The 19,579-nt window shown below is 42.5% G+C and overlaps 1 protein-coding gene and 1 long non-coding RNA gene across 2 annotated transcripts in view; one reads left to right on the forward strand and one right to left on the reverse strand.

Annotated features, from left to right (window-relative positions):
- Positions 1 to 5,778, forward strand: part of LOC107978319 — a 9,832-nt gene extending 4,054 nt beyond the window's left edge. Inside the window, exon 3 of the long non-coding RNA XR_004769752.1 lies at positions 1,050 to 5,778. This is a non-coding gene — a long non-coding RNA (uncharacterized LOC107978319). The remainder of the gene's footprint in view (positions 1 to 1,049) is intronic.
- The window catches only part of Acp3 (acid phosphatase 3), a 46,474-nt gene that overhangs the window by 2,082 nt on the left and 24,813 nt on the right, over positions 1 to 19,579 (reverse strand). The window contains exons 7-10 of the mRNA XM_027414355.2: positions 19,355 to 19,487; positions 14,077 to 14,159; positions 11,494 to 11,597; positions 7,248 to 7,417 (exon numbers count right to left, since the gene is read on the reverse strand). Of these exons, the coding sequence (XP_027270156.1) occupies positions 7,248 to 7,417; positions 11,494 to 11,597; positions 14,077 to 14,159; positions 19,355 to 19,487 (490 nt within the window). The remainder of the gene's footprint in view (positions 1 to 7,247; positions 7,418 to 11,493; positions 11,598 to 14,076; positions 14,160 to 19,354; positions 19,488 to 19,579) is intronic.

The following is a 19,579-nucleotide window of genomic DNA, read 5'->3' on the forward strand; positions in this document are numbered from 1 at the left end:
GAGCTGGTGGTCAACCTCTCCAAAAGAGCCAAAAATCCAAAAGAGTTAAACATCACACTACAACAGTGCACATCTTTGTTGTTATTGTTGTTTAAGACAGGGTTTCTCTTTGTAGCCCCAGATGTCCTGGAACTTGTTCTGTGGATCAGGCTGTGCTTGAACTCAGAGTTCTGTCTACCTCTCCCTCCGGAGTTCTGAACTAAATGTATTCACCACCACACCCAGCCACACATCTTTTAATTGTACAAACATGGGGTGACTTATTGTCTTTGGCAACAGGAAGCAAACATTTTTGGTCCTGATGTCTCATCTATAGAACAGTAGTACTCCAAGAACACAGATGAAAATCACTGATTTAGCCTAATCTTGTTGCAGAGGGAGGAAAGGAAGAAGTAGATCATTTGGTTAAGGCTCAGCAGATAATTTTATTGTCCTAGAAATATGGGATCTTGTCAGTTGCATGATTTCAAATCCATCTATTCACTAATGACTTCCACCTCCAGCTATAGCTTATTGCTTAAGCTTGACCCATATGCAATATGTACTTGGTATGTACTAGTCTCCTTTATCTATGGATTCACTTTCTGTAATGTTAGTTACCCGTGGTAGTCAATCATTGTGTGAGCATATTAAATGAAAAATTCCAGAAAAAATAACTCCTAAGTTTTAAATGCTGCATCTCTTGGAGAAGCATGATGGTATCTCACACTGTCCCACTCCATACCAACTGGGATATGATGTTAAGTCATCCTTTGCCCATTAAGTCTATGCTGTATGTTCTGCCTACCACGAATCACACCATAGCACCTTGGTTACCAGGCAGTTTTCATGGATTTCAGTGCCTGTGTTCAAGTAACCCTTATTTTACTCAATAATGGTTACAGATACAAGAGTATTAATGATGAAAATTGGATTCATGGGGAGAAGCTATAATGTATTTTCTTTGAGTGAAGGGTGAAAATATACAATGGAAAGAGAGCATATTTATATGCCACCCATCATAGTACATTTAAATAATTGTTCTATTTCTGTTTTGATTTTGAGACCAGATCTCATGTGATCCAGGCAGCTAGAAACTGGCTGTGTAGCCAAGGAACACCTTGAATTTCTCCTGCCTCCACCTTCCAGATACTGAGATTATAGGAGTGCATTATCACACTGGGTTTTACGTGGACCTGGGGACTCAATCTAGGACGTTGGGTGCACTAGGCAGGTAAGTGTTCCACGAGTTGAGCTACATCTTCAACCCCGTTCTGTTTTGTTTTCAGTTGTCCTTGTTCCTCTCTAATGATGCCTAGTTTATACACTAAACGTTAGCATGGGTGTGTATAGGAGAAAGGTTGTATGTTTTCAGCTGTTCAGACATCTGCTGGGATCTCAGCATTTAGGCTCTTGGAGAACAGGGGCTTCAGATCCCATAAGTTCAAAAGTGAAACCAAGCTTTCTCCCTACAGATCCATTTTTCTCAAAGCTACCCTTTCCTTAGATGATGAAAACTTCTTTGGCTTAGGCGGAAAATGAGTCTTCTGTGATTCCTTCATTTCCCAAATATCCTACACCTGATCTATCAGAAAAGCCTGTGGGTTCTACTGTGAAAAAAAAATCTAGAAACCAATGGCTATGCCCATCTCTGCCCCCACCTTGCTTTGAGCTAGCCCAATTTACCAGAACCTCTGTAATGGCCTCTTGGCTCATCTCCAGCTTCTGCTCTTGCTTCACAATCTCTTTTAAACACAGCGGCCAAATGCTTACAAGTCAAATCTTGTCATTCTGCTCCTACAGGCCAAGTCTGCTGTGGATGCTCAGGTCCATCAGAGTGGAAGCCGAGGTCCCAATGATGACTCTCTTCCTACCACACTGTCCATCCTGCTTTTCTTCAACACCCCGCCCCTCAGCATCCCTGCTTGGTGCTATTGCTTCAGCTTTTAGCATTACAGGAATACTCTTCCTATAGACCCTAGATGGGTCACTTCTTTACTGTCTTTGCTTAAGTCTCATCTTTTCAATGAAGTCTTCCCATTTCAAAGTTCCATTCATAAACTGTCCTCTACTCCCTTTGGCCAACAGGCACTTGTGATCTGAATCTTTCAAAATATTTATTACATTTATCATTTGTCTCTTGTTTCTTCTAATTGACTCTCCATTTCAGGACACAAGAAGTTTGTATTTATGGAGCATAGATCAGTAAGTATCTGGGCCATAGGTGTTAATAAATATTAATACTAAAATCAGCTACCTAAGGATTGAGTGTGTGGCTCAGTCGGTAGAGTGCTTGCCTAGGTTTGAGTCCCAGTACTACATAAATTGGGTGGGAGTATAGATGCACCCACAATCTCATGCCCCAAGAGGGTCAGAAGCCTCAAGGACATCCTTCCATCCCAGCCTGAGATAACATGAAACCATGTCTCAAACACAAAACAACCCCCCCCAATCTACCAAAAATGATGACTCATATACTGTCAATGATCAGGATGCTGCTTAGTGTGATGAAAAATCTAATTTTAGGAAAGTTAGAGCCTAACAGTTTATTAGAACTGTAGATGGAGCTAAAACAAAGTTGGAGAGAACCAAATGGAATTGAAGGAAAGAAGAGACTGAATGGGAATAAGGAAGAGAGACAGATACTAGTGATTTGCATATCTATATTTATATCTATCTTGTCTCAGAAAAGTACCTATTTTTTGTGGAGCTGGAAATGCTGACACATGTCTAAAATCCTATTATTTGAGATGCTGAAATAGAAGGATTTTAAGCTCCTGATCAGCCTGGGCTATAATAGTGAGTTCCTGAAAAGGTAAATCAATTTTCATGGTTAGTGTTCTGAATTTAGAAATTTATTTTTTAATTAACCCATTAACTTTGGCTATGTTATCATAGCAGTTCCATGGAATATGCGTCCCTACACTTTCCTTCAGTGGGCACATATCCTGTACCATATAGACTATGGGAGGTGCTGAGACCCCATAAGCTCTGCTCCTGAGAAACCCCACATGTGGTGGGAGAACCAGATAGACAGCTATATGAGAGTGTGGCACACACTAAAATGGAGGAGTCACTGATCCCATTCAAACAGAGAAAATTGCAGCCGGCAGAGTATATTGGATTTGCAGGAAAGGAGAAATTGGAAAGCTTATGAGATTTGAGATGCCCTGTAAGTGCAATAGGATTTCACAGGAGACAGAAACTGGTGCACAGGGTATGTTTGGGACAAGCTGAGTAGGGAGAGCATGGGAGCTGGGGTGGGGTAAGACTTGGTGTGTGCTTGGGGCTCAGTTTTTAGGTTTCTGGTTTAGGCTTGTTTCTGAAACACCTGGAAATGGCCAGCAACTGTAATGCTCTGGAGGGATGAGCTCTAGTCTGTGTTTAGGTGATGTCATGATGGTGGAGACATGGGAGCCACTGGAATGTCTCAGGCCAGGTACCCAAGGCCCAGAACCAGAGTTGTGGATGTGGGGACACAGATGAGGGAACTAGAATACTGGTCAGTCCTGTGGTTGAGTTGAAAAGTTTTGGTGACAGAGTAATCACACTGGTCAGGGGGAATATGTGGCTGAGATGGTCTCATGGCTCTGTGCAGTGACTGGGGATAAACACCCCAGAAAAGGGCTGGTACAGACTAGAGGAAGAAATGGCCTTTATTTTCAAGTGGGATTGACGTGAGCTCTTCTGTGGATAGACATGGCCAAGGGGTAGCTGGAAAAAAACAGGTTATAATTCTTCACTTAGATGTGGCAGTAGGGGTTTGAAATGTAGGAGACAGCTCATGGTGAGCACGAGATGGGGAGAGCAGCTACAGGATTTTGAGATGTGATTATTTAAGGGGTTGGTGGATGGAATCTACCCAAAAGAAGCTGGATAAGGGGCTTGAGAGAACAACAACAACAACAACAAAAAGAGCAAACAAAACCACCCAGAAAAGACACCCCCTTCCCTCTTTACTCTTCCATCTTTCAGTACTGAGGGTTGAATCCAAGGTCTTACACATATTAGCCAAGCACTCTTCTTGTAGTTGTGTTTTTGTTTGTTTGTTTGTTTGTTTTGCTTTGTTTTGTTTTTGTTTTCCAAGACAGGGTTTTTCTGTGTAACTGCTCTGGCTGTCCTGGAACTCATTCTGCAGACCAGTCTGTCCTTGAACTCACGGAGATCTCCCTGCCACTGTCTCCTGAGTGCTGAGATTAAAGATGTGTGCCACCACTGCCCCGCAGGGCTCTTATCTATGACTATGCTAAAAACAAACGCTAAAGTGACACAGATCAGTTGGCATGTGGGTTTACAAATATAGTCGGTGATTGGCTCTTTATAAAGCAGTTCCATTTGAGACTCATTCGTAGCTTCTCTCCCCTAATCCTGATCAACTAACTGGAAGTCAGGTTGAATCTGGAGAGCCAAACAATTATTCAGTCTACAAACAATAATTGCAGGGTTGCCAGCACCTCATACATATGGGATACTTACATATACTTTTTGTCATGGTTTAGGTATTGGTTTTCTCAGAATGTATGTTCTGTATTCTACCCCAGACCCATGACTCCCTAACCCCAAGATGGTAATTCAACTGTTAGAGCTGTTTGTCACATTGATCTTAGATTCCTATACTTTTTGTTTGTTAAATTATGTACTAAATTTGGTGGTACCATTAAAACATTATTCAACCCTTACCCCCTTCCTTGCTTAGCTTGTGCTATATAGTATCTATGCTAAGGCAAGTAGTCACCCAACCCTGTCATCATTTCCTGTATCAGGAACGTCTCAACTTTTGCCTGCATTACTCATTGAGAACAGAGTAGTCTAGTTCTTTTTCCTTAGAGAGTTCAAATATAAAGTTTATTTTACCCGAGGCTGTCTTGTAACACAGACTCCTAACAAGCTTTCTGCTAAATAAGATCAACAGGGTGTTGGCAACTTGGATCTGAAACAACCCTTTGGTTTCTGTCACTTGCTGACTTCTGTGATGGGCAGCTGTGACTAACTTCCAAGAGAAGTTGTAGACGTCAGCGCCAGGAAGAGGAGACACACATTTCCCCCTTGACTCTGCATGGGATGCTGCAGCTGGGAGCCACTGCATTTTCTTCTGGTTGAGAAACTCTGCTGCTTAATCATATTGCTCTTCCCTGGGGTATGGAATTGCCAAGGGAGCTGTTTTGAGAGGGAAATTCCGCAAACACACAGCCGATATGTTTAAGAAGAGGAGACAAACTGGCTGGGGAATGAAGCCCAGAGTGAGCTAAACATGACTGTCTGGCTGCCGGGTACTGTGTCTAATCAAGACAAGAAGGGGCTCAGGAGGAGAGATAACTAATTGTACACCAGTGAGAAAATATTTATTGAGCACCAAACAATGGCCCCTACCAGCTCCCTGAGGTACTGAGGACATAACAGATAAAATTCTTGCTTTATGGAACTGATATGTTGTATTTCTTATAGCTTATAATTCTTGTTCCCACCATAACCCATATAGTTGCAAAACATGCCTTGTTCTGAGTAGGACACATCATTTCTGTAACACATTGTAAACTTCCCAAGGATGTTTCCTTGTCAAGTTCTATCGTGAGTAGATGAGGTAGAGCTAGCTATCCACTGCTTACCCTTTATCTAAACTAGTTGAAACTGAGTTTTAAATGTAAAAGTTAATTTAAGTCAGTTGAATAATTTAATACTAATACAGTCACTCCTGTTATATTAGAACACTTCATCACAGATAAAAAGAGAGCCCTGGAGTCTGTCTGCAGGAATTGTATTCTAATGAAATATATACACACACAAGCTTTTCAAAGTTCATTATACAAGTATTTCCTTTGGACTTCCTAATGATAATGACCTCATTAGCCACTTTCCATCTTCCTCTCTGCTAGAAGACGTTCACAAGTATAGATGCTGCAGAGCCCCAACAGCACATATTAACGTGGGGGAAAGTAATACAAAGAAGCGTCTCAACCCATGTCTTGGGTTACTCATTCCATCACCAACAAGGGAGAGGGTGGCCATGATGTAGGTCCTGGCTTCCAGTGGAGGCTGCCTCCAGCAGCTGCTTCATCTTTAGCCATCTTAGAAATGAAACTCTCTTCTGCTGCATGGCCAACCAAGGCTCTAAAGGGCGTCATCCAGGCACAGCTTCTTCTTGCATAGGGAGCCGTGGCAGTGGACCAGGAACATCACTTAGGGCTTCTGAAGGTACCAGAATCAAAGCCTAGAACATTCTTTTTGTCCTCTGGAGCAGATTTGGCAGCCATGCTCAATGTTCCAATAAGTTTTGGACTTGGAGGCATCTAGAAAATTTTTGTTTTGTTTCAGTGGTGTGGGCATTTATGCGTGAGTGCGTGTTGTGTGTGTGTGTGTGTGTGTGTGTGTGTGTGTGTGTGTGTGTGTGTGTTCATATCTCCTCTTATAAATCAGCTTTAGATTCTGCATCTCTTAACACAGGAGTTTCGGAGGGTGCTTGGTGGAGCGCTCTCACCTCCAAGGTGCTGTTTCTAAATTTCTTCTCTCGTCAGGTTATTTATTGGCTACAAAGTGCCTTCCAGGAGCTGCTGAATGGACACCATATATGAGGCTTTCTGCAGAGCTTGGCTTTTTAGTTTCTTCGAAAGGAGCATGAATGGACATAAAGAGGTTTTTATTTTTCAGTTCTGCTGCTCAGTGTGTTTTTACCATACATGTAAAATCCGATCATGCTAGGCCGGGTGTGGAAAACCCCTCCAGGTGTCTCTCCGGTCTCATCACTTTGCTTTTCTTTGAGAGAAGGTGGAACCAATGAGCTCTGTTGTGGGGTACATTAGTCCGTTGTCCATTAGCTAGGGTTAGCGGCTTCTTTTTCTTTGTTGTACACTAATTCCTGGGCTTTCTTTGAAACCTGTTTTACTTCAGACATTTTCAATGCAGCCTTATTCCACCCTGCTCAAACAAAACCTGGGAGTCCTTCAACAATAGAGTTCTTTGGGCTAATCTCGGTGCCCATGGCAGCACCACAACTTTGACCTAACTCATTCCTGCTTATACTGGGAACTGGTTTTCTTTTACTGCAACACTGAAAGAAAGACCAACCAAGTTAAGAATTAAGGCTAGATACAGAGGTAGGAATTGCTCGAAGTGAGAGGTTCCTAAAATATACGGTCATCAACCCAAACTCATTTCCTTCCAAGCTGGGGATAATGGCGAAAGAACTTTGTAGAAACCCCAGTTGCTTGAGAAAGTATCCTTCACTTCCTGCTGAGCTCGGTGAGCGCACTAACCCCAAATGGCCTTAGTACCTTGGTGATTGTTTGTGGCCATGCACTCCGTGGACCAGTCCTGGGGGATCACAGGATCCAGGAGCTCTGCAAACTCCTCCAGAGGGCAGCTGTGGGTACAGCCTGGCAGCGTGAGTGGGTAGGCCTCGTGCTGGGTCTCATTCCGATAGTACATCTCCACAAAGTGTCTCCTGGTTCGACAGGCAGAGGACAGAGCTGTTAGTTCTGCAATGCAAAGTTGCCCTGTGAATTTCTTTTCCACCCTTCTGTAACATTTCCATGATTATCAGTGAAATTGGGAAGGCTGCTTTGTTAGATTAAACAGCCATGGAGAGTGAGGACCAGCATCCTTCATCAGAGAAGATGATTAGTGGAGCTGGGTGTGACTTTGAGTACCAATGAGGATGTATTATTTTTTAAGACATTTTATTTTTATATGTGTGAATGCCTGTGAGTGTATGCCATGTGTTTTGTGGATACCCACAGAGGAAAGAGGGCTTGGATCTCCTGGAGCTGGAATTATAGGCAGTTGTGGGCTGCCTGATGTGGATGCTGAGAACCAAATTCTGGTCTTCTGTAAGAGCGGTATGTATTCTCTCTCTCTCTCTCTCTCTCTCTCTCTCTCTCTCTCTCTCTCTCTCTCTCCCTCCCTCCCTCCCTCCCTTCCCTCCCTTCCTTCCTTTCTTTTCTTCTTCTTTTTTTTTTTTTTGAGACAGGTTTTCTCTGTGTAGCCTCAGCTGTCCTAGAACTAGCTCTGTAGACCAGGCTAGTCTCAAACACAGGGAACTCACAGAGATCTGCCTGCCTCTGCCTCTCGAGTAATGGGATTAAAGGCTTGCACCATTGCCACCTGGCCTTGGTTTTGCTTTTTTTTTTTTTTTCCTGTATGTGCTCTTAACTATAGAGACCTCTCATAAGATTTTTTTGTTATGTTTAAATTTTATTTTTTTTATTAGTACCCACTGGTTCCTGTTAAATACAGGCACCTAATCCTTGTTGTAGCTTTCTTTATGTTTGTATTGGGGGAATGGACTGCCCTAATTTCTTAGCTCTCATATTAAACTGGCCACATATAGAGTCCTAAGCAAGAAGGCCTCATCCTAAGGGCAGTGGGTCTCAACCCCTTTGGGGGTCAAATGGCCTTTTCACAGGGGTCCCCTAAGACCATCAGAAAACAGATATTTACATCATGATTCATAACCGTAGCAAAATTACAGTTATGAAGTAGCAATGAAAATAATTTTATGGTTGGGGGTCAGCACAACATGGGTGGCAGTATAAGGAAGGTTGAGAACCCCTGCTCTAGGAGGACAAAGGTCAGCTCAGGGGGTAAGGGAAGGGGCTTTTTTGTTCCTTGCTGCCATCTGATCTCAGGTGAGGAGACTGTTGTTTATCTTTGTAAACAAGAGAAATTTTTGCTTTCCAGTTTCCTGTTAGTGACAAAATATACAAATGGATAAAGTATTGCTGATTTCTAGAGGCGGGGCATGAGGATCTACTGAGATGCTGGGTCCCTTCTCATTCGCTCCTTTCTCTTCTCATTTCTCTTCTCTCAGGGATTCTTTCAAACTTTGTCTTATGTGTGTCTTTCTTCTCCTTCAGCAGTAAACACAAAAGTGAATAATATAAGACAACTGGGGATATGCCAACACTTCAGAGAAAGTTCTCTCGGAAGAGAACAATATGTATTCAATTCCGGAGTCATTCTAGGTAGGACTATCCCTGAAACTAACTTCTAAAAAGAAACTCCTGGGAGCTTGCATGATCCACACTGACCTGTTTGTGGGAGGAACTCACCAATGAGAGAGTCAGGAGAGAAATCCAAGTAGGACTTAATGATCTGTCTCATTATAATGACCTCAAATTTCAACTTAGAGATGTTGTTATAAGCAAGCCTTTAAAAATATCACTTCAAAGAAGGAACATGGTGACTGCAAATATTCATTTATGAGATGTGTTTTTGTTTGTATATGTGTGTGGTATGGTGTGTATATATATATGCATATATGTGTTTAAGCATTCCTATGTGTTCATGGGTGGAGATCAGAGGTTGATGTCAGATATCTTCCTCCATTGCTTTCCCTTTTAATATGGAGACAGGCTCTCCACTGGTGGATGCAAAGCTTGCTGTTTGGACTGCACTGGCTGGCTGTTTTGCCAGGATCTGCTGTCTTTGACTCCCAACACTGGGTTGTAAATACACACACACACACACACACACACACACACACACACACACACACCACACACACATTTTTATATGCGTGCTGGGGATCTGAATTCATGTCCTCAACTGCATGGCAAGCACTGTGTCCATTAAGACATCTCCCCATCCCTAAAATATGTTTTTTAAAAAACTCTCTAATATAAATGAATTGGTAATTATATCTCGGAGTGACTTTTTCAGTAATAGCGGCTCTTTTCTTTTTCTCAAATGGACTTGGCGACCAATAGTCTATCAAAAACATGATTATATCCAAAGACTAGACTTACGGCTCAGAAGTGACTGCATTTCTCAGACTCTGTTGCACCTCGGTGAGATCAAGTGTGTCATTTTAACCAATAGAGTATGATCAAAAAGGCCACGTGTCTTTGGAGCTGAGGTACTTGATAAACCCTTTCTTTCCACTTACTAATTCCCTTGCACAAGCTGCCTTCAGCTCTTGAAGCTGTTGGTCAAAATCCCAGTGTCTGGTCATCATCATATGACATCACATCAAAACCACCTGTCTTGACCTTGTGACCTTCTATCCCCTGTACTGGAGGCTTAGACACACAAGAGATTAGTTTCCACTGTGGGACACCTCTGAGGATTCAAGGATCATTGATGCAGAAGGAAAAGTTAATTTTATGAATTAACATATCTGCAGAATAGTTTCTAAAGTGGATCTGGTAGGGAAGATACAAACTAAAGGCATACAAAAAATGGGTAAAGTTGTGGCATAAAATGTGAAAATGGAAAAATACAAAAAATATAGTAATTTAATAGTAGTAAATTACTTTACATAACCTATGGTTTTAAACTTATATGGTCAATTAGAGAGAAAAAATCCTTGAAGAGTAGCAGGCCTGGAGAGGGAGAAGAATAACTAATACTTGTCTATGGTAACCAACTTTTTCTGATTTCCCCCATTTGAAAAGTAAGATTCTTTGTTCCTGAAGTCCCTCAGTTCCAGGTAAACTAGGACATTTGAAATCTCTAGCCTGACTTTTCTTTGTGCTTTTTTTCTTTCAGGGGTCAGGCTAGTCATCAGTGGTGGGGAGTCACAGCAGGCCATAAGGGGGTAAATCCTGCTCAGCAGCTATACTTCAAGGCTATTGGATGGTGGGTATGAGTCACCAGGAGCTGCGTGACAGGTTGGATTGTTTACTTGAAACATACTTTACATACACATCAAGCGTCTTTATTTCCTTCTTGGCATCTTGTACCAGACAGTTTTTTCCCCCAACGGGGAAAAATGTAATGTCTGCCTTCTCTTTATATTGCCTACATTTAAAAAAAGTCACTTTCTTTACTTTGGGTGGTTCTCTCAATCTATCTACTGTGTGTACATTATTTTCCAGTAAAAGGCTCATGGAATCAAAAGAGCCCAAAGTCCTGTTATCTCTATTCCTTCCCTCTAAGTATAAAACCAAGGAGTATAGACTGATGCAATGGGCCTTAATCCAACAACAACAAAATAACAGCAGGCTGGCATAGTCACACATTCCTGTAACTCTAGCACCTTGAAGGCAGAGGATCAAGACCAGCTTGTGCTACAAATTGAGTTTAGGGCTGACCCCAGCAATATAATGAAACTGTTTAAACAAATAAGCCAAGAAAGAATCTCCCAGCTGAGGAGCTGTAGAGGGCTTATGGGCAGTAGAATAGTTAGTCTACTTTAGAGGGGCCTGGTGGGCTGAGCATTCTCCAGCGGATAGTCCCACACCCATGGATATATGGGCATCACGGGTTGGACTTAGTAGAGTAACATTTATGGAGGGCATGAAGTTGGCAAAGTGTGTGTGGAGGCAAGGGTGAGTGAGGAGTAGCTCGGGGAGGATGGAGGTGGATATGTTCAAAATACATTGAATTCATGTATGAAATTCTCAAAGGATTAATAAAATTAAAAAAAAATATCTATGAGTTTTAGACAGTCTGGTCTGTATAATGAGTTCCAGGGCATCGAAGGCTACTTAGTAGGACCCTGTCTTAAAAACAAACAAACAAACAAACAAACAAACAAACAAGCAAACCCAAACTAATAATATCAAAGCAGACACTCACCCCTCTTCATGGTACAATTCCATTATGTGGCAAGCCGCATAGGGAGGGAGAATTCCATTATAAACATCTAGCGCCATCTGCAGGCCACTCACAGTAGTGTCGTGCTACAGAGATTAGAAACAAATCATTTTGCTGCTGGCTTCCTGACTCAGAGTCACACATACCAAACTTCAGTATGTGGTGGGCTACGATGATGGTGCCTCGTTCATCCATGCTCCCAATGACTTAATATGTAAGAAGGGGGAAAGAATGAGTGTCTCTTGTGTGTCTGGGCAGTAAGATTTACTCATATATTGGTTTTATTTAAAAGATAAAGAAATTGATATTCAGAGACGTTAGGCACCTGGCTTAATTTCATATGTCTTAAATAGGATAAATGTGAAGCAAACCTTCTGATTTTAAGTCCCATGCCTGTGGGGCGTCTCTTTCCCTTCTGCATGCTATACTGGCTTTCAATACATCTAGAAAGTCTGGAACACATCAATGCTGTTACATTTTCCACAGATTTGCAACATCTTTGATTTTTATTATCAAAGTTATAGAAAAGTTTCTGATGCCGAGGATGTTTAGGGAGGTTAGAGATGTAAGGAAGTGGAGAGTGAAAGATTAAAATATTAGATGAATGCAGTCCTCACTGTCCTGGAACTCAGTCTGCAGAGCAGGCTGGCCTTGAACTCCCAGAGATCTACCTGCCTCTGCCTCCTGAGTGCTGGGATTAAGGGTGTGCACCACCACTGCCCGAATGCAGTAGTTCTTTACCTTAGAGTGGTTTTTAGTCCCACTCTCGGCATGGATGAGCTGTCTAAGTTTCCATATGTATAAAATGGGAGAGCATTTGACTGCCTGGGGCTAGACCTCAGTTGATAGAGTGCACAAATCTCTGGGTTCAATCAGAAGTGTCAGGGGACTCTCTCTCTCTCTCTCTCTCTCTCTCTCTCTCTCTCTCTCTCTCTCTCTCTCATTTGTTGCATACTTCTGGATGCCTAAGCCGTATGGCCGTGCACACATATTAAAAAGGAGTTAGAAGCAATCTAGTTAAAGCTAAGACTTACCTAGAATTCACACAAGTCACAACTGGAACCTCATTTAGAAACTTTAAGAAACTGACAGTATTGTCTAATCCCAGGCTCTCTTCTCTCTCGTAGAAGCACTTCCCTTATCTTCCTCCATGGACTGTTTCTCTGGTCTTTTCCATTTAGAGTACATGCTGATAATAACCCCCTCCCATGTCTTCAGTCTCATCTTACAACTAAGCTAACCCTTTCCTGTCCTAACCAGTTTTATGCTGTACCCCCATCCCTCCTCAACATACACCAGTCTTCTACACTATATCCTGTTCCCAGCTTCCGGTCATCTACAGGAGGATGATGCCCCTGTTTTGCCTTCCCAGTCTTACTTCCCTGAGTGAACACCTTTGGGGGGCTTTTCACACATTACCACAGCAGGTGTGTAGGACAAGATGGTCTTTCAGGGCCTCTAGCTCGGATAGTCTGCATCGTTTGAAGACTGTCTAACAAAATGTGATGATAAAAAGGCTCTGTGTCTATGGTGTCTAGTCCAGAGATGCTGGCTGTATGGTTGCATGGTTGCATGGCTGCATGAACTGTGTAAATGTGGACAGTGCAATTGAGGCCCTTCAGCTATCTTTCTTTGCTTCTTCCTTTTATTTTTGCTTCTCCTCTTCTCCCCACCACCCCTTTTTGAGTCAAGGTTTCACTATGTAGCCCAGACTAGCTTGGAACTCTCTATGTCAGTGGTTTCTTACTTGCCTAATGCTGTAACCCTTTAATACAGTTCCTCATGTTGTGGTGACCTCCAACCATGAAATTATTTCATTATTACTTCGTAACTGTAATTTTGAATCATAATGTAGATATCTGATATGCAGGATAACTGATAAGTGACCCCTGTGAAAGGGTCATCAGCTGCCAAAGGGGTCACGACCCACAGGTTGAGAAACACTGCTCTATGCAGTCCAGACTTGCTGTGGACTCATAGCAATCTTCTTGTCCCAGCCCTCCAGATAAATGCTGAAATTACATGCATGAACTATCATATCCAGCCTGAGATTTTGTTCTATGTAATTATAACAGATTTAAATGTAAACAGTTGCATGTAGCTACAAGGTTCTATATCAGGTAGACCAGTTATCTGATAATTCAATACCAGAGTCTCCACAAAAATGTTCCTAGCTGTTCACTATTTTAGCAGTTCTTTTCACAAGCCCTACACACCAGTGAGGAACTACTTACTACCCCTTTCTCTTAATGACTCAGTGGGATGCCTGATTCAGGATGCCCAATGCATCTTTTTCCCATGACCCAGCACAGAAGGATGGCTGGTTGCCTTTTTGGAGGCACAAAGGCACTTGTTTCTAGTGGATTTCATGTTGCATTGTCTGGTGTGTATGCCTGTCTTGATGTTAGTATTCATATAACATTGTAAATTCCTCAAGGGTGAAATGATGCATTTAATTCTAGAAGCTTTGTGCAGATTTCTACCATTCTCTGGGTGATTGAGACATGAAGATGATGAGATCATACATTGAACATGTCTATGCCAAATGAACACTGAAGTACTTACCGCAGAATACATGACAAATTTTTTGTACTTCTGCGACTGAGTTGCAGTCTTCATGTTCTTGAGGATTTCATTGATCACAACACCTTAAAGGAGACAAGATCAAGAGCAGAGTTAAAGCACACTAGGCTTATATAATGGTCTGTAGGCATCTCGTCTAATTACAACGGAGAGTTCTAGCTGTTGTGAGTTAACCGACTAGGTAAAAACCTAATTTTGTCTCATAATCTGCCACATGCCAGGCAGTATGATTTCGGTCTTGTGGAAGCAGAAACTCAGAGGCATTCATGACTTACACAGCTTGGAGAGAAGAGTTGAATGGTCCCCTAAGCCCTTTCCCATCCCAGCTTTCATTAAAGCTCTAGTTAGGAGGCTGATAGACTTGGAAGTTCCCATGCTTTTCAGACCATACAGTTCATTGTTAGCCAATGATCTTTTCTAAAGGTGAGCTGAGATGATGGCATAGCAGATACTTAAATCTTCATCTCTGGCTTCTACTCTCTGGTACTCAGACCTGTGGGAGGCCATGGGAGAAAGCAGCTCTCCTTATGTTTACTCAGATCATCGACTGTTTCCTGTGGACATTTCTTTAGCATACCCAAGGGGTGTGTGTGTACATGGGGCCAGCATCATTAGCTTTCACGTGGCATTTCTGTATGCCATTTGCAGAGCTGATCTTCACTTCCTTTATATCAAAAATCTGTACCCTGCCTTCTGAGGTATTGAGAGATGTAGGCAAACAACAATTGCCATCTCCATTCCGTCTGTAGACACTGAAAGCTGGGGGAGTATCTAGCAAGGCTAGAGTCTATTTTGAGGACATACTGCCTCAGAGACATACCAATAACCTTCTGTATTGAAGCATCTCAAGAGAGTTGAGTTCTTGTACCCCTGTTGGTGATCTGGCTCAGGAACGAGTGGTGATGATGTATATTTTTGGCAATGAGAAAAACTGAAGGCAACAGTCTGACTATAATTTCAAATATGTAGTACATTCAGAAATGCACACCAAGCAGTTATGACTAGCCAGGCACAATGCTAAGTGAAGCAGCCATAACCCCTGCCCCCCAAAACTAGTGAAATAGTTACATATAGGATTGTGGGCTGATAAGTTAGTGGAGACAGGTGACCTCTTTTTTATGCGGATGCTAGGATTTCCTGGCGGTGAGTGGAAGAAACTGGATGCTGTGCCTTGAAGAGGTCCATGCCTCTGTTCCAGGGAAGGCTGCCCCATAGGATACTTGGGAGATTTCATCTTGTTCTTCATGCTACATCAGTCCTAAACTCAGTTGCTAAGTTCCTAAGAACTATCTGCAAGGAGCAGCTTGTCCTGAGTCAGCAAGGGTCTTCATTGCAGGTTGCAGTCCTGGCAATGAATATAATACCCCCTTTAGTTCTGGAGACAGTTCTTCTCTTAGTCTTGCTACCATAAGGACCCAGATGATAGGCCCTGGAATTCTAATATACTGTTGTGTATGTAGGAAAGTGATGATAGGGGAAATGCTTCTGTGTATGTGTTTGTCTTATTGGATGATAAATAAAGTACTGTTTGGCCAATGAGACAGCAAGTTAGGTGGGACTAGGAGTCAAGGAGGATTCTGGGAAATGTAGTAAAGAAGTGGTGATCCAGGCAGGAAGTGACATAGTAGGGAGACTCATATATAAGCAAGGGCAAGAAGGAAGTCGTTCCCTTTTCTCTTGTTCTTCCTCCTGGTCTCTGCTCTGGAGTCATCATGTGATCTGCCAGCAAGAGAGGGCACCAGTGGGAGGCGTCTTCAATAAGATAAGTCTTATAAAATAAATAGATTTATGGTAATTAAGGCTGAGCTAGCAGATGAGAAATCCTAGTCTTTGGCCAAGCAGCATTTGTACCTAATATAAGTCTCTCTGTGTTACTTGGGACCTTAACATGGAGGTGGGCAGAACTCTGGTGGTCTGGTGGAAAGTGCCCACATGGCAGCAGGGCTCAAGTGGCTTCCGCATAAAGACTTTTTGTTACAAAGTGAGGCTAGGCAAGACTCAGCAACACGTTCAATGTTACATGGTTTGTAAGCAGAATGGCTGGGCTTTGAAACTGGTGTAGACCATATTGAAGCATGATGGTCGATTCTAGGATTGTCTTTTTTTTTTTTACTAAATCCATATAAATCAGACAAAGCCTCATTGATTGGTAGACATAAAATCTACTTCTTTGACTCCTGAGCAAAGACTAGCAAACTTATTTTTTCTGTACAAGGCCAGGTAGTAAATATTTTAGATTTTGTGAGGCACAGGTCTGTTGATACTACTCAACTCAATAGTGGTTATCAAGGAAATAACTATAGAAAGACCAGAACACCTGGGTGTGGCTGTTTCAATAAAGCCTTATTAGAACCCCTTTCATAGCCATTGTTGGAACATCAGCTATCAATCTCTTCTGTGACTGCTGACTTCAAAATGTCTCTTCCATTTGGAGGAACATTGACTCCCCTTCTTTCCAGAGGGCTAGGCAGAAGTGCCATGACCTACCTATGTCCATCAGAATGGACAATGATGTTCAACTTGTACAAGGATGCTATAAAGGTCAGGAGGCTGGCCCAGCACAACAGGTTTTCAGGAAGGAATACACTCAGTGCAGTGGGGAAAGGCAAACGGCACAACTGTCCACATGACATTCACCCCAGCATGGTGCTCAGCATGAGGCTACAATCATACAAAGGCCTCAAAATAATCCTGAACAGAAAGCCAGATCTTGCCAAGTAGGGGAAGGAAAGGGCAAATAAAAGGAAGAAACGATGGAGGAAATGTAGGAATAGAGTAGTATTGTATACAAATCTCATTAAAAGCTGGCTAAATTGTACATAATGGGAACTTCATTTATAAAATCAGGCATAGGGCTGAGTTCAGCCTACAGGCAGTTATTTTCCAGTCCCTAGTTTATGGCAAGAATAGACAAATGTTCCTGAACTAGACTTAGGGACTTGGGGGTATGTGTGGGTACATATTGCTTAGCACTGCCAGTCACAAAACCAACTGCAAAACAAAAGTTCTAGCAATGGTTAGGTTCTTGTGTTGCTGTGTCATGGAGACAATGGGTACTTTCTATGTAGGATTGTGTCTAGCTGTTTTATCACTCAGTCTCCACACAGTTGACAAGTCTCTCTCACCTAGCCAGGTTGGAACAACAGGCTGAGAGAGTGTTTTCTCAAAACCATGCAGGAAGCTCGGCATGCACAGTGAGCTCCTATCCTCCAACAACAACAACACTCAAACAACAATTTTGTTGTTTCCAACAATGCAGGACATAGTTTTCTGGCTAGGCAAGGGCAATGGACTTCTCCCAGAAAACAGATCGGGTGGATTCGAAGGAAGCCAGCCTTTATAATCCAAGGCCAGACATCTTAGAGTAGGACTACTCTGTAAGAATCTAGTTTAATCCTCTCTTCAAATCGATTACCCATACCCTCAGAGACAAAGTAGCTTCCCCTTCATGAAATCCTCTGGAGGCCAAATTGGGGGGGGGGATGAAGTAGGAAGAGTAACATGGTAGGATGAACCCCATTTCTATTCATATCAACAAATCCCTACAACGAGCATTAGACTCCTGATATAAAGCACATTGGGATTTCATTAAACTGCAGCTTTTCATTCTGCAGGTACTGGGTGGGATCTGAGAGTCCCCCAGCTGGGGTATGCTGATGCTTCTGGCTGCATTCTGAACAGTGCGTTCCTGGACCCATCATTGATGTGGTTGGGGGAATAAACATTCACTTTCCACCTTCACTTTCCGGTGGGGTTTGGGACTGGACATAGGCCTGCTAGACCACAAATGAGGACTGCTGCCTGAAGTCCTCTGCATCCTTCGCTGTGAAGCAAGCATATAGGATGGAGCTTCTTCCATGCTTCCACTCGCAGTCTGTATCCTACTTGGGAAACGTCCCAGTATGCCAGGTTCCATCTGAGACTTCTTTCTAATGAGATGCACTGCTGTTTCCTAGAAGTCTGGAGCTTGCTGCCTTTGCTATTAGTGTGGAGGGAAGACTTGAGCATTTCTTTAAGTCTGCCTCTGTGCCATATAACCGGAACTTCTGCTGCAGCAGCTCATTAGCACCCTTAGATTCTCAATGACCATTGTCCTAAATTGTCAGCCCCAACCTACTTTATTCATCTCATGCAAGATTGCTCCTGAGCAGCCTATTCCATACCTTGTTCACTGTTTTGGTGACAGCTCCTATACAGCCCTACTTTTCTAGCTACAGTTGCCTCCTCTTCTGGCCAACTGATTTAAGTACTTTATCTAGTTATCCAATTCCTGGGCTGGTCCAGTTCCTCAAGTCTGGTCTGGTTCCCAGAGCTCTTTGCTTCTGTGCATTCTCTAAGTGACTTGTCTTGATCAAGTGTGAATATCTGCTAGTGGCTAAAATCCTGATATAATTAGACTACTTCCTCAAACGTTCAGAGCATTTCAGATGGACAAACTTTCTTCACTGTGTCAACTGTAAGCATAGGGACCTTCTCTCGTTTCCCCTCAACGTTAATGCCTATATTAGCCACGTCTGACCCCGACTCTTCCTTTTTCACATTTTGCCCTGCTCGCATTGATCTCCTTGCAGGCCCCAGTATCTACTCCATCCTGGTTTCTGTCTTCTACTTCCCTATCCTAATTATAAGGACCCAGCACCCTGCTTTCTGACTTTGCCTTCATGATGGGAGGGCGTCAAAGACTACAAAGTGCCAATTCTTACTGTGACGTGGGGTCACTGATAAACATCTTGATATCTTCCAGCACCAGTGGAAGAAGTCATATAAACTTGCCAAGTATTTGTCAAATATTGGCAAAACATATCAAGCTTTTGTCAAACTTTACACTTGTAGTGCATCCCACCAGCTACCAGACACCACCTATTCTCCTGGAACCCAGATATTAATCCTTAATCATTACATCTGGAAGAAATGAAAAGGACCATTTGGCTTTAGTCCCAAAGTCTCATTTCCAGAAGTAAAAATTTATAACCAAAGTGGGCAACATCAATCTCTTATGGCAATGCATTGTTTATGGACAGTGTGTTAGGTACCCGTTCCTGTTTGTTCTAAGCCTCCTAAATGTATGTTCATTTTAGTATTCATTGTCTCTTGCACAGTGTTCTTCTTCTTATATCCACTTTACAGAATAGAAACTGCAAGATGACAAAGTGACCCCTGTAAATCACTCAGTGGGTGAATGACAGGACTGGAACTCAGACCCAGACTGTCCAAGCGCAAAACCAACATTTTTTTTCTCACTATATAAAAAAATACTCACCACCCTGGAGTCTAGATTTCTCTTTTTGCTTGTGAATTCCATAAAGTGATAGTAGAGATAATTCTGATAACTCTTTCAACTTAGTCATGGCATCCTTGGTGGCCCAGGAGGGCAAGGTGAAATTGTGGACACTCTGCAGAAAGGGGGAAGGAGGGAAATGTGTGCACAGTTGTGATTTATGGCTTCCTTTGCTCATTTCCATTTCCTCTTCATTCTGTAAGAACA

This window comes from Cricetulus griseus, chromosome 4 (assembly GCF_003668045.3).
Source record: "Cricetulus griseus strain 17A/GY chromosome 4, alternate assembly CriGri-PICRH-1.0, whole genome shotgun sequence".
NCBI lineage: Eukaryota > Metazoa > Chordata > Mammalia > Rodentia > Cricetidae > Cricetulus > Cricetulus griseus.